Here is a 15,727-nt window from a genome sequence, read left to right as displayed (position 1 = left end):
AGGGAGGGGTGGGAGTAAGATGGCTGCAACTGGCCACCTGAGAATTCCCCAAGTGAGGGGAATTCTGAATTGGTATAAAGCTAGTGGAGATGCAAAATTCAGATCTAAGCCACACAGTTCTTCCCAAAGTATGGGGGTGTTTGGATAAAATATTCTGGTTTCAGACCTTGAGTAGTGAGGATTCTCATTCCTCTGAATATAGCAGCCCCTCCCCAGCCCAAGAAAAAAGAACTTGAGGCTTTATTATAGAAATACTGAGAAAACTTCATAGGCCCTGCTAGGTTCTATAACTAGAAATGAAATGTGAAAGAATATTCCTGTACAAAAATGACATCTTTCCTGCTCCCCTGATATTGAATAGGTGTGCTGAGACCTCAGACTATCATGCTGATCAAAACTATCTCATTGTTTCCTTGTACTACCCCTGTCTGTCTGTATCCATCTGTTGTCTCTTGTCTTATATTTAGATTGCAAGCTCTTTGGGGTAGGGGCTGTCTTTTTGTTCTTTGTTTGTACAGCGCCTAGCACACAGGAGTCTTGGTCCATGACTGGGGTGCTGAGGTGCTATGATATTACAAATAATAAATAATAGTAATAGCAAAAGAATTTCCTTTTAGTTGTTTCTTTATGCATTCATTTAAAAATGTATTACAATTTGTACACACAAAAATAAATTTATATTCCATAAGGTGAATAGGTATTTTTAAGGAGCATAGTGAGGTTTTCATATCAAACAAACTTAAAAAGAATTTCATAATCAAAATGTGAACGACAGAAAAAATGGTCTTTACCTATAATTTGAGAGGAATCCACCATGGATACTCGTGACACTGGTGTCAGCAAACTGAAGAGCTGTAACGTGAGGTCAGTGGTGGTAAGAGAAGTGAATCCTTTTAGCAACAGCTGTTGCAGCCCCAAGAAATCTGACCACTTTAGCTGTCCTTGTAACTTTTCTAACTTCTCCCTATTTTCAACTTTATCCAGTGGCAAATAAGCTAGTAGTTTATTCAACAATCGTAAAGCCATTAGATACTCAAATTCAAAATCAGATTCCATCAAAGCTACAGCAACCCAGAAGATGGTGGCCAACAGGTTGGTTGGATTATTAATATTAGAAGGATCAGTGAGGCTGTCTTTTAGAGAGGATGAGCTCCTGGTTTTAGAGGACAGGCCTTGCTGGGTGCATGCCTGAATTCTATCTAGTGTGGCACTGCGTGGTGGATCTGAGGATCTGTCCACAACACCAAACTTTTTGGGTACAGAAAAGCTTCTCTGGTGTCTGCTTCGTTCAGCAGTGGCTGTGTTACCACTTACAGCCCCAGGATTCACGTTCAGTTGGCCCGTACTCTTCCGATTTGCAGTCAGTTTAGTGCTTGATGTTAAGTCTGGTGATGATGAACTAAGCAAAAAAATAAAATAAAATAAATGGGATTTTATTATATCACAAAGCAGAAATGTAGAAAATAAATTAATACAAATAAAAAGGAAGTAAACCGAGAATTTATCAAAAGATAAATAAACAGTAAAAAAAAAGTAAACAAACACCATGCTATCTGTTTTACCCTCCCACAGATTTCTCCATTATTATTTATATTACCTAGAGACCCCAACTGAGAACAGGGCCATATTGTGATAGGCACTGCACAAATACAGAGTAAGAAACAGACTTTGCCCTGAAGAGTTTACAATCTAAATAGACAAGGAAGAATGTAGGGGGAAGGGCAAACGAGGGGTGAAGTGACTTGCAGAAGGTCATGCTCTGGGTCAGTGGTAGTGCTGGGATTAGCACTCAGGTCTCCTGAATCTCAGTACCCTATCCACTGGACCCGCTGCAGGAGTTATTTGGCATAAGTCACACTTGTGGAATTACTGGCAAATTGACCCTGTGGAGGGAGTAGTATTGGTCACCATGGGTGAATGTATGCAGCCAAACCAATGGTTGGTAAGCAGAACCTTAGAGATGTTGCATTATCCCTACAGAGGGCTGTCATGGAGCTATCAGGGCTCCCCTTAGAAGTACTGTTCCCTTAGGTTCCATGGTGCTACCCTAGCCTCCTTTCAGTGAGGCACACTGGAGACTTAGCTAGAGTTTCAAAGAGTTACAACTGCCACATGGATTACCACTTGGAATTCCATGCAGCCCTTATTAACTATTTATATTCTAATAGCACCCACAGTGTTTAGGTATTGTTCAAAGACAACAGTGAGACCCAGTCTCTGTTCCAAAAAGCTTATAACCTAACAATTTACAGTTCCAAGGGAAGCTTGCTGTACAGAACAGCTACTTCCCAGCTCCCTCCAGTCTCACCTCTGAAATGCTCTACTTACAAAACCGCAGAACCCCTACTCTATGGTATTCTCGCAGAGGGGCTTACACAGTCACTAGGGGCAGGAAGGAGAATGGTGTTATCCCCTTCCTTCCACAATTTAGGGGCATTTCTGTTTCATTTTGCTCCCTTCTGAACTGTGTAGTCAAGAGGAACATGTGGCCCTTGGTTTGGAATATAAAAGACTATAATATATTGTAACAGCACCACCCTTGGAATTTTACCCACAAATTTTAATGATGCCTGAAAAGCTTTAGAATTTAAGGAGATCCCTCCAGGGGCACACCCAGCTCCTACTATTGCTAACTGACATCACAGACAGACATTAGCCTCCCCTTGGTGCACAGATCTGTCACTGGTTGTGCTTTAGAAAGAGGAAGGCTTGCCATCCTCTCAACCTTGGAGGGCTCCTTGTGAGTTCAAGGATGCACAGCTGAGAAGGGCTGGGGGTGAGAACAAGAGCAGGGGGTGCATACTGTTGGACATCCTCAAACCTGAAAGGAAATCTGTGTGGCTTTTTTTCATATTGTGGAACCCCTTTTCATAGGAGGCTTCACAGACATCTGCTTATGGAGGTTGTCAAGGAAGTGGAAACATAAAGCAAGTGCAGAGGCATTGGGCCTCCTGAGGACCCCTTGGGATACCTAAGTTCTGAAGACAGAATCCCCTATTTGTTCCACAAAGGGGACAAATCCTGCCCATTCATGCAGTGATTTGGGAAATATTTAATTAGGGGAACCATGAGTTTTCTCACAGCAGGGAGTGATCTGAACCCCCATTGCAATGTTCTAAGCAAAGTAAATATTGTTTCCTATACATCTTTTCAAGACTAAGTTAGATACAAAAGCAGAATGTGGAATCCTAATGTTATTTGTTTAAAGAGGACGTTAAATGTACTGTAGACGGCTGAAAGGAAGAAAGAAAATCTATAACAGGCTAGGAGGCGCCACAAGTTTATCAATATTTATTTCAATAGTTGCCAAATTGGGCTCAGATGCACTCTTAGGCTCGTTCTGTAAATTTATTTTGAGCAAGATCAGTTATATCAAAACCATTTTATGAAATTCAGATCGCAGAACATTGTATTGCTTCATAAGATTTATATGGGAAAAGATTATGTGATTAAGGGAACAGACTCTTACCGAGATAATACGGTCAAGAGATCACTGTTCTTCAAACAATCAGACAGATTATCCACTGTAGCCTCCAAGGTAAGTAGTGCTTCCATTACATAACCCTGTCAAATACATACAGTCAGCCATTTTAGCAAAAACAATCACCAGTAAGTCAGTAACAGAAACCATTCTGTACTGAAGCATCTTATTGAAAACAGAACACAACACTAATCATAGTAAAAAAATCCAGAGCCATTACATTGCATATTAAAACATTAATGCAGATTTTATTTTCTGTCTCCCTGAATGATCTGTGAAGGAGAGAGTATACTTAAGGAGACCAGTGATCTTGTCAGGGGATGATGGACAATAGGATACTGAGCCTTTTGCCTCCATGTCACTGGTTCAAATTCTGCAGAGGCAGTTGTGACAGAATATTATTGTCACCTTGAGGCTATTTGATGATCTATGTGGAATATGTTGGTGATCTCAGTCCATTTCCTAATGTAAGTGAATAGTGTCAAGATTATAAAAATAACACTAACAAGAATGCTATGGTTGTAGAAACCTCAGGAGAGAAGTCACAGATTGAACAGCCATAGAGACCAAACTACTGCTCCATCAATAAAGGGGGGCATTTAGGTCAGGGTAAGGGTTTGTTGGTTTTGATTTTGTTGCTATGCTCTAGCAGATAAAGTACAAGATGGGATACAACAATGGTGTCAGCTACAACAACCAAACCACAGTAGAGAACAGGCTCCTTAAACACCTATCTATATAAGGCAGGGGTGGGCAAACTTTTTGGCCCGAGGGCCACATCTGGGTATGGAAATTGTATGGCAGGCCATGAATGCTCACAGTTCCTGGCCACTGGGAGCTGCAGGGGCGGCACTTGGGGCAAGGGCAGCATGCAGAGCCCTCTGGCTGCCCCTATGCATAGGAGCCGGAGAGGGGACATGCTGCTGCTTCCGGGAGCCGTGCGGAGCCCCAGCACGTGCGGAGCAGGGCAAGCCCGGACCCCACTCCCCGTCAGGAGCTCGAGAGCCGGATTAAAATGTCTGAAGGGCTGGATGCAGCCCCTGGGCCATAGTTTGCCCACCCCGATGTAAGGTGTAGGGAAAAAAATGTTGCATAATCATGGAGGACTTCAGTCTGAGTGACATATGCTGGAGGTCTCATGCTGCCAGTAATAAAACATCATTGGTATTTCTAAAAATTACATATAACAATCTGCTAACGCAAAAAGAATTGCATTCTGCAGAGAGGAATTCTGTAGTAGAACTGATAATGACAGGTGAAATAATCACAGAACTAAAAATCAGTGGCTGGTTAGGTTCAAGTGACCCTGACTTGATTACATTTTTCATAGGTAAGCAAAATAAAGCCCCAACCAGTAATATATATTCTTGTTGCTTTTAAAGAACCAATTTAGCAAAGATAAAAACAATCATGAGTCAAATCAGACGTGAGAAAGAATTCAAACAGAAAATAAGTGAATGATAAATGGGAACTATTTAAGAACATTTTACTAGAAGCACAAAAAGCCACAATCCCACAATTGAGAAAGAAGGCTACACTGGTTAAAGGACCAGCCTGACTTATAGGGGGGGAAAATGGAAAAAAGGGAAAGTTGATATGAATGAATATAAGCTAGAAGGTGGGAATGGTAGAATATTGATAAGGAAAGCAAATGGACACAGGAGAAACCAATGGACAACAGAGCTAAGGACTAGAAGAAAAAGTATATTATAACAAAAGGAATCCAAACTCTGGTATTGGTCCATTAATAGATGAAGATGGTATAATGGTCTATAATAATGCAGAAAGGGCAAAACTGTTCAGTAAATATTTCTGTTCTATGTTTGGGAAAAAGCCAGATGATGTAGTTGTATCAAATGATGATGAAATACTTTCCATTCCAACTGTAAGTAAGGAGGATATTAAAATAGCAGCTAATAGAGACAGACATTTTAAAATCAGCAGGTATGGATAATTTTCATCTCAGAATGTTAAGAAAGCTGGCCACGGAGCTCTGTGGCCTGTTAATGTTGATTTTCAAGAGGTCTTGGAATACTGGGGAAGTTTCAGAGGACTGGAAAAAAGTTAATGTTACGCTAATATTTAAAAAGGGTAAAGGGATTGACCTGGGTAATTAAAAGCTATCATTCTGACATCAATCATGGGCAAAATAATGGAATGGCTGATATGGGACTCTTATAAAGAATTAAAGGAGGATAGTATAATTAATGCCAATCGACATGGGTTTATAGAAAATAGATCTTGTAAAACTAATTGAGGTTTTTTTTGGTGAGATTATAAATTTGATTGATAAAGGTAATGGTGTTAATTTTTTGTAAGGCATTTGAGTATGGTACTGCATGACATTTTGATTAAGAAACTAGAACAATACTAATTCAACATGGCACACATTAAATGAATTAAAAACTGGCTAACTGACAGGTCTCACAAATGGAACTGTAAATGGGGAATCGTCTAGCTGGTGTGTTTCTATTAGGGTCTCACAAGGATCGGTTCATGGCCCTACAGTATTTAACATTTTTATCAAAGAGCTAGAAGAAAACAAACTCATTACTGATAAAATGTGCAGATTACACAAAGATTGTGGCAGTGTTAAATAATGAAGAGGACTGTTTCTGACAGATATTGCAACTTCATGCAGTATCTATAGGGGAACATATTGTATTAAGTATAAATATCACTGTGGGACATGGATTGTGATTATGTTCTACTCCAAGGGGGAAGGTTACCACAGCTCCTCCAGGAATTAAAACAGGGGAATTAAGGTGAATCACTCACACTGTAAACACCTCCGGAAAGGTAGCAGACTCTGGGGAGGTTCGCATATACTGGTTCACACTTGGTTTCCAGAGACTAGGAAAACGAAGAATGGGGTTTTGGCTTAAAAAGGCTGTGTTTAAACTGAGTCAGGGCCCTCTTTCTGATCCAGCAAACACACAGGATCTTCTGCCCAAGAGACCCAGCCCTTGTGGAAGGATTGGAAAGAATTTGGCCTACAAGAGCCCCGTAAGACTGATGGGTGATCTCTGGTAAGTTTTTAGCATAGTAACTTTTATTGTTTTATATGTTTTCTCTGTAATGCTTTTGCTTGCTTAGAAAGAGTTTTGTGGTATCTTGTAACTGCTGGCAATACACTGTCCATGGTCCTTGGACAGAAAGAAAAGCCCAGGCACTGGCCTTTAGCAAGACTGGCTTGCTGGGCATATCGCAATGTAAGACAGTGAGCTGTGCAGTCTTAAAACCCTGGTCAGGAGGGAGAGAGATGCAGCTCTCTATTGTATTTATTAATACAACATCTCCACCCAAGAGAGGTGATGGCTGGGAGCTGGAAACTTTAAGTGGGTGCCCTCGAGGGACCATGAAGGGGCAATATAGATGCAGTTACCCTGAAACTGTTACACAGGTCGCTGATACAAAGTGATCTGACTGTGTGGTATGCTGGATACAAGCAAGCAATATGCTTTCCATACCCCAAATGCAAAATCTAGGCTATGATTACAGGAGGAGGAACTCTATTCTGGGAAGCAGTGACTGTGAAAAAGACTTCGGAGTCATTGTGGATAATCAGCTAAACACAAGCACCCAGTATGATGCTGTGGCCAAAAGTGATCCTTGGCTGTATAAACAGAGGAATATTAAGTAGGAGTAGAGAGTTATATTACCTCTGTATTTGGCCCTGGTGAGACTGCTACTGGAACACTGTGTCCAGTTCTGCTGTCCACAATTCAAGAAGAATGTTGATAAATTGGAGAGGGTTCAGAGAAGAGCCGTGAGAATGATCAGATATTGGAAAACATGCCCTACAGTGAAAGACTCAAGGAGGTCAATCTTTTTATCTTTGCAAAGAGAAGGTTAAGGGGTGACTTGACCATAGTCTATAAGTACTTACACAGGGAACAGAAATTTGATAATAGAGAGCTCTTCAATCTAGCAGACAAAGGTATAACAAGATCCAGTGACTGAAAGTTGACGCTAGACAAATTCACACTGGAAATAAGGTGCACATTTTTAACAGGGAGGTTAATTAACCATTGGAATAATTTACCAAGGTGTGTGATGGATTCCCCATTACTGGAAAATTTACATCAAGAATGGATGTGTTTCTAAAAGATATGCTCTAGTTCAACCACTGCTATTGGACTTGAAGCAGTTATTTATTCAGGGAAGTCCTATGACTTATTTTATGCAGGAGGTCAGACTAGATGATCATAGTGGTCCCATCTGTTCTTAAAATCTATTAATTTATTAATCTATTTTTATTCCTTTTCATTTCTTTCCTTGGTGTTTGCTTCATCTTTCATTTTTCTCTCTTATCTTCCACTCACTAGAAGAATGCATGCTGCTCGAAGGGGTGGTGGCATATATCCATGAGTGGTTCCATGGTGCCAGTCTGCATGGTTTTCTCCTGGATGGGCTGGTTGGCACAGAGAAGAGACTCTTAGCTAGCAGCCTCCAGACCTATATATGAGTATTCTTGCAGCCCGATTTATTTCTGGTGGAGAAGAGTAACAAAATGCTCCCATGCCACTTTGCCTGCTGCTAGGGTTGCCAACTTTCTAATTGCACAAAACCGAGCACTCTTGCCCTGCCCCCCTGCCCCAAGGTCCCACGCCTACTCACTCCATTCCACCCTCCCTCCATCGCTCACTCTCCCCATCCTCACTCACTTTCACTGGGCTGGGGCAGAGGGTTGGGGTGTTGGAGGGGTAAGGGCTCCAGCTAGGGTTGCGGGCTCTGGAGTGGGGCTGGGGATGAGGGGTTTGGGGTGCAGGAGGGGGCTCCGGGCTGGGGCCAAGGATTTGGAGTGCGGGAGGGGGCCCAGGGCTGGGGCAGGAGGTTGGGGTGTGAGAGGAGGTATGGGGTGCAGGCTCCGGGAGGAAGTCTGGGGGCCAGAGGGGGCAGGAGTTTGGGATTTGTGAGGGGGTGAGGGGTGTGTGCTCTGAGAGGGAGTTTGGGTGCGGCAGGGGGCTCAGGGCTGGGACAGGGGGTTGGAATGCTGGAGGGGGGCTCGGGGTGCGCGCTCTGGCTGGGTGGTGCTTACCTCAGATGGCTCCTAGAAGCAGCCAACATGTCTGGTTCCTAGGTGGAGAGGCTGGGGGCTCTGCACACTGCCCATACCTTCATGTGCCGCCCCCACAACTCTCATTGGCTGTAGTTCACGGCCGTGGGAGCTGTAGAGCCGGCGCTTGAGGCAGGGGCAGCACACGGAGCTGCCTGGCCGCCCCTGCGCCTAGGAGCCAGACATGCCAGCTGCTTCTGGGAGCCAGGACAGGCAGGGATCCTGCCTTAGCCCCGTTGCACTGTTGACTGGACTTTTAGTGGCCTGGTCAGTGGTGCTGACCAGAGCAGCCAGGGTCCCTTTTCGACTGGGCACTCTGGTTGAAAACCGGACACCTGGCAACCCTACCTGCAGCCAGAAGAGACTTTTGCAGCAGGGAGCAGGGCAGATTCAGGGTCATGCAGCTTTCCCATATCTATTACTACTTGACTACTACTACCCTTGTCGAGTCTGCCTCTCAGGTTAAGAAACACTACATCATGGTTTGTTTTCAAACAGAACAGCTGCATTGTAATGGTGTGAGCTTGCTAAAACAATATGTTCTTTCTACTGTTAATTTATTTTTCTTAAAAAGCGAGGGCCAAAGCAGTTTGTTTTTAATTTTATTTTTACTCTCCATAGCTCATAGTACTCTTTACTTAGATTAAAAAGCTTAATGATTTCATCTTTTATCATATGGCAAATATAAATACTCCCACCAACCCATCCAGTGGGTCAAAACCTGCAGACCTTAATCAAGTAACATTCCTAATTGCTTTAATGTTGAATATTGCTCAGTAAAGGAGAATGGAATTTGACCCAGTGTTTGCAATTTAACTGCTTTTGTAAAGGCAGCAGCGGAAGCTGAAAGTGCTGTTTCTGTGAACCCCACTACAGTTCGCTGTTTAAAATTTTTAAAATCTCACAATGGGGTGATACATTTTGAAACAAATTAGACTTATTTTTCAGGGCTCAGATTATAACAGTTAGATCACGACTTTGACAGCATTTTTGTAATTTTGAAATTGTGATGAGAACAGTTTTTCTTTTCTAAGGTCACATTCTCACTTGCATTATAGTTTCCAAGTTTATTTCACCCTTTACAGTAAAATGAAACAAACGATACTGAACATATGCAGAATTGTGAAACATTGTCAGGAATACAGCATTGTCAAACATGTGTACCTGAATCTCATCTCCATGTTCTCCTATAACTTCCACCAATCTTGACAGAAGGTCAGACAATGCATGTGCAGAAAGAGGTTGCTTTAACGCCCTGAATATCTGGAAAGATCGACCTGCATAATGTCTTGAAGAGCTTGCAAGAGCCGTTTGTAAAGCAACTTCACTCAGATGCTGCTCCAAATGAAAACCTAAGCAGCAAAAGAATAGTATGTTGATGTTTAAAATCTAACAAAGCAGATTTTACTGCATGAGAAAAAGTTACTTTACAGTTGAAACCTTTAGCGGACCAATTCCCTAGCATTTCAAAAAGTTTTGGCCATTTTTAAGGTATATTAATTTATGAAAGAACCACTAGAACCTTCTTTACAAATAAGTGAACAATTCTTATTACTGGACAATACAGTATATAAAATTGGTAGTAGTCTACCAGGTAAAGACAGTATACTGCATTTAACCTGATACCTTAACATTAAGAAATAAAATCTGCACTGAATTAAAAACAAAGGGCAGCATGGTCTAGTTGTAGTGAGTAGAGCTGCATGGGAACTTGTAGTTGTGTGATTTCAAAATTTCTTCCATTCCAGAACAAAACAAAACCAAAAGATTTCAAAATTTCCCATGAATTGAAATTCTGGAAAAAAAAATAATTTGGGATCAATTGAAATGTTTCATTTTGACAAAATCTAAATGATTAATTTCAATTTTTACTTTTTCACTTTATATTATATTTCATCATACAAAAAATTGGGGGGGGGGGAAGGTTGTTTTGAAAGAGAAAATTGAAACATTCCATTCCAAAAAGGTCAAAACTTTCCTTAGTGAAATGCTTTTTCTCAGGGGGGTTTTTTCTATAAATTTTTCTCAAAGGCAACATGTTTCCGCAAAAACATTTTGCTTTCAACAAATGAGCATTTCCAAACAGCTTTAGTAATGAACACATTCTAATTGTGGCCACTGACTCAGTGTGTGGCCATGGCAAATCACCTAACTTGTAAGCTCCTTGGGAAAGGAACTGTTTTTTTGTTCTGTGTTTGTATAGCACCTAGCGAAATGGGGTCCTGGTCCATGACTTGGACTCCAAGGCACTACAGTAACATAAATAACAACAACAATAATAATAATTTCAATATTTTCAGCTGTAAAATGGGAATATCAGTTCTTATCTCCTTCATAGGGTTGCTGTGAGGATTAGCTAGTTAATGTTCATACTGTGCCTGGAAGATGTAAAATTCTATATAAATATGCTATATAAATACCTTGCTAAATGCAAGTACTGTAGCCCTGATTAGGGAAAGCAGTTAAGCACATGCCTAAGTACTTTACTGAATTGGGGCCTTAGGGCCTGGTCCAAAGCTCACTGGAAATCAGGAGTCTTTCCATTAACTTCAGTGGGGTTTGGTTCAGGTTCTAATTGCACACTATGTTGCTCTCTGCTCTACTAATAACAAGTGAGTTTTCATTACTTTTCAAAATACTATTTAGTATTACTAGTTTACTATGAAATCCCATAATAAATAATTAAAAATAAACTATAATTGTCAAATTAAATGAACAAAGAACATTTTGCTTGTTGAGAAGATTGCTTAATATCTCCAGTCTATTTTACAAATAAGAGGTGGAGTTTTTCCCTTTTTTATCAAATAGAACAGTCAAAATCAACCATCAGTGATGGTTTAGAAGAATTGATTGTACTGTGAGTGCATGCTAAAACCATCTAAGATGGTATTTTTCTAGCAAGTACGTAATATGATATATGTCCTACATAGGACACCCAATGCTTCAGCATATGGATCTAATGAAAAAAAGATCACAGGATAAAAGTTTACTGTGGGCTAAATAAACTAAAGAAGAATATATACTTTTCACTGATCAAATGGAGCAATCTGTAGTAATCTCTTCAGGAATATAATAAAATGAAATGACAAGAGCATTAAAAGAATATGATCTTTAAATTCCTACAAAAGGAAACAAAGTTATTTAAAATTAATTCGAAAGTATTTATTTGCACCAAACATATTTGAATCCAATTAAAGTCACATAGTGTAATCAGATTATATGAAAAGAATAACTTGAAACAAGTTATGAAAACAAAATTGCTTTAAAACTTTTAACCCTCGCACATAAAATACTGTCAGAAAGAACAAAGAAAAACGAATCATTATGAAATTATTACTTTCACAAAACAGAGGGCACTGTTGCACAAGCAAGCTCCTGTAGCAGCCATTGAGGAGCAAAGAAACTGGCATTAAAAGGCAAGTTCTCTAAGCAAACACTAGGGACTTGTCCACTAGACGAGGGTTTTAACTACGGTACAATCATGGAAAAAAACTTTCAGTACCTGACTTGGAATCTTTAAATACAGATACAACATGTCTCAGAAAATTAGTAAGTTGATCAGCACTCTTTGTATTCTGGTTCTTGGGTGTGATATCTTCATGGCACCAGAGTGGACCAAATGCCCTTAAAGAGAAGAAAAATGTAGCAAAATGTGTAAGTATTTCTTTGAAGCAGTTGAAATAAATTTAAGTAATTTTAAAAATTATTATACTGTACATTCAAAAGGAGACAGGCAGAACAATTTGCTGGAAAACATGTGATTGAACATAAATCTATGAACAATACAACTACTACTACACTTCAACTTTACAAAGATTTCCAATTCAAAATGTAGTACTGGCATAACGTTATAAATGACTGATCATTTCAGGGCACTGCTCTGCTTTCCTTTTTCTAAATGTAAGGCCATCTTTTACACTGGGGAATTTTACAAAAAATAAAATAAAATAAAATAAAATAAAACCCCACTGGTGCTATCTACCACTATGGGAACCATAGTATAGACAATGCTCAGGTAGCTTCTGGTGTTTTTAGTACTGCTGAAAAGAGATTTTTTAAAAAAGGTTTATCCACAAGAACCTGAACTACATTAAGGCTCCTACTGGTGATAAATAGTGGGCATTTTTGGGGGTAAATTCCTTAGTGTAGAGAAGGCTTAGTGGTGTTAATCTTGATGGCTACAACTCTTGCTGAAGGCCTACTCAGCATGAGTTGTGAAACTGACAGATACAGACACAGAGATTGATGAAAGCTCGAACTCGCTATCTTGTTTTATGTTTAGCTTGTAAATTACTTGGTGAAGGGACCATCTTTTTGTTCTGACTATGTCCAGCACTTAATATGTTGGGATCCTGGTCTACGACTGGGGTCCCTATGCACTACCATAATACAAATAAATAATAAGTATCAAAATAAGGAATAATTTTCTGTTTAAAAGCACATTTACTATTGAGTACATAACTTGATTTAATCAGATGTTTGATTGGTAAAGTTCAATTTATATTACAACTTGAAGAAAATCTTATTACATGACATAATTACACAGCATTACTTAATGCATCTACTGTGTCAGGTTGAACAATGCTATGTATCAAACACAAATAAAACTAAAAATGCAGTGTAGTGGTTGCAAATAATTTGGGTAATGGGAATTTGCAAGAATTTGTAAGGCAAACCTAGGATTTCAGGCTTTTGTCCTGATGCAGACAAAATTTCCATTAAAGTCAATAGGAGTTTTGCATCAATCGGGATTTCAGGATTTTACCATTAAGCCTGGCCTACACAGAGCTTTTATACTAGTACAGCTATTTTGGTTAGGGATGTGATTTATTACCAAAATAGTTAAAGTGGTACAGTCCCGAGTGTGGTATACATGAGTAAGCTATACCTATATAAGTATGCTGTGTTATTGTAGCTATGTCGGTCCCAGGATATTAGAGAGACAAGGTGGGTGAGGTAATATCTTTTATTGGACTAACTTCTGTCAGGAGAGAAACAAGCTTTTGAGCTTACACAGATCTCTTCCTCAGGTCTCTGAAGATATTACCTCACCCACCTTGTCTCTCTAAACACCAGTATAAACACATTTACAACAGTGTAACTGTATCCACCCTAGGGACGTTGTACTGTTTTAAATATTCTGGTATGATAATAATGGTACAGCTTTTATGTGTAGACAAGGCTCTTAGGCATGGTGAGTGTTTTGCAAAAGTAGACTTCTCAAGTGTGCCTAGGACAACTATTGGGTTCAACTCTGGGCCAATCACCTTCTGTGCAAACAGGGGTATGTGTTAATGCTGCACGAACAGTGTTAACTTGGGCTGTATTCTAGCCCAGGAGGGTGTGAACAAACCCCACCCAGCTGCTCCTACAAACTTGTGCCAGGGCCATGATTAATCCCCAGGAGGAGGAGTATGTAGGGAACTGAAGGACTACCAAGTAAAAATTCATAAACAGCCTCTGACCCAGCCCTGCAATGCTCCCTCTGTAGCTCCAGTCATATCGGATCTGCATAGTGTGGATATTAAAGAATTCAAAAGATGTTGCCAACATTGTCCCTGAGGTCTTACTCCTGGCTGCAACCCCTTGGGTGTAAATTTCTTAGCAACACAAGTCCTGAATTTAATTAATTGGATGCACAGTACATGGTGTGTGGCTGAACAGGATTTTTGTTCTTATTCTTCTTGCCTATCTCCTGACTTCTCAAGGTTAAAAAAAGTCAGTGGAATTGTCAACAACTAAGCACGGAGAAGAAAAATAGGTTGAAAGAGAGAATTTGCCTGATATTGAAAAGACAACTGTCTGTGCTAGATTTGTTACTTATTCAAAATGCTAAGTGCAAATATCAAAAAGCCCCACCAGAGGACTAATACACCAAAAAGCCTTTGCTTATGCTGTAATGAATTGGATGTTTTCCTTGGTAAAATACTGGTTAACTGTGATTGGAAAGACTTTCCAAAACTATTTCCTTTTAAAAAAATCAGGTAAGATGTGAGAAAGAAACATCGTTTCCAATATAAGTCCACCAAGTAGACAGTAATATTATCAGTTTAGAAAATTAACAAAGTTAAATAAAATGAGTTTTAAGACCTAACAAAATCACGTATTACACTGGATTTTGCCAGTTTATAATGATTACATGTCACTTAAATCCTTTCTGCACTTAATACCAGCTCTTCTTTTGCTGTCAGTTAAGAACTACACTTCTGGATGGAAAAATAAAATGCAAAGTCACTCTGTAGCTGCTCTTCAACTGGCTAGACTTAGGCTTCCAGACACTTTGCCGGGACAGTGTAAAGGGGTCTTAATGTAAATGAGAATCAGGCCCTAAATTTTTCAACAGAACAAGCCTAGGATGTGCCAGCCCTATTCAGTAATTAAAGCTAGGCTCACTGTGGCCCCTCACAACTGCTGTCTCCTTTATAGCAATAAAATTGTCCTATTTCATGAGTTCTGTCATCAGCATAATATTATAGGATAGTAACCTCTCCTTATCTTGGATTACCTGGTAGTCAGAAATTCAATTAATTTGTTTGCCTTTTCATCTGTTTCAGGAGCTGTGTCCATATCCTCCACCTCTTGGGTAATCTGTGGGAGATTTCCACTGCTGCCTCCTAGACTGATACTTGAGGAGGTAGAGCTGGAGCTTAAACCAGAATCTGGCACTGGTGATGACTGGTACTCCCGTAGAAAGTCAAAACCACCTGGAAGCAGCAGAGGAGAAGATAAAGATGGAATGCACCACTTACGTCAGCATTTCAGATGAAAGAATAGGACAAACACCTCTTTTAAACAGTAAGCTGCTGAAAACTTTCACTTGGAAGCAGAAAATATAAGCAAAATGCAAAAACCTATAGCAAGAGTGAAAAACTGGTGACATTACACTTTCAAATCTTCAGAATGCAATAAAAAAATTACTAATACAAAAGTCAAAAAATTTCTGCACTATAGGTATCGTATCTGTAGAATAAATGTTTCACAGGTCACATTCAGAAGTAACATCTTTTTGTAAACTGTATTACATTTAAATAATGTTAAAATATGTCTACAATCAGGCTAAACCTAGGCAAAAGTCTAATTCATTAATCCAGGCTGGTCTGATGTTGAATAAGGTTTGCAAAAAATGTAAGATGGGGTCTTAAATTCATAAAACAGAGTGAAGTAGGTGATATTTTCTTCATTCATCC

The 15,727-nt window shown here is 39.8% G+C and overlaps 1 protein-coding gene across 1 annotated transcript in view; it reads right to left on the bottom strand.

Moving 5' to 3' along the window:
* The window catches only part of LOC112112190 (protein furry homolog), a 278,522-nt gene that overhangs the window by 71,675 nt on the left and 191,120 nt on the right, over window positions 1–15,727 (bottom strand). Inside the window, exons 38-42 of the mRNA XM_029911983.1 lie at window positions 15,046–15,244; window positions 12,043–12,164; window positions 9,705–9,892; window positions 3,470–3,564; window positions 792–1,399 (exon numbers count right to left, since the gene is read on the bottom strand). Coding sequence (XP_029767843.1) covers window positions 792–1,399; window positions 3,470–3,564; window positions 9,705–9,892; window positions 12,043–12,164; window positions 15,046–15,244 — 1,212 coding nt within the window. The remainder of the gene's footprint in view (window positions 1–791; window positions 1,400–3,469; window positions 3,565–9,704; window positions 9,893–12,042; window positions 12,165–15,045; window positions 15,245–15,727) is intronic.

The sequence above is a fragment of the Terrapene carolina genome, unplaced genomic scaffold (assembly GCF_002925995.2).
Source record: "Terrapene carolina triunguis isolate 2854851 unplaced genomic scaffold, T_m_triunguis-2.0 Scaffold141, whole genome shotgun sequence".
NCBI classification, from domain to species: domain Eukaryota; kingdom Metazoa; phylum Chordata; order Testudines; family Emydidae; genus Terrapene; species Terrapene triunguis.
The sequence above is the reverse complement of the archived record's forward strand: the minus strand, read 5'-3'. Positions and strand labels throughout refer to the sequence as shown.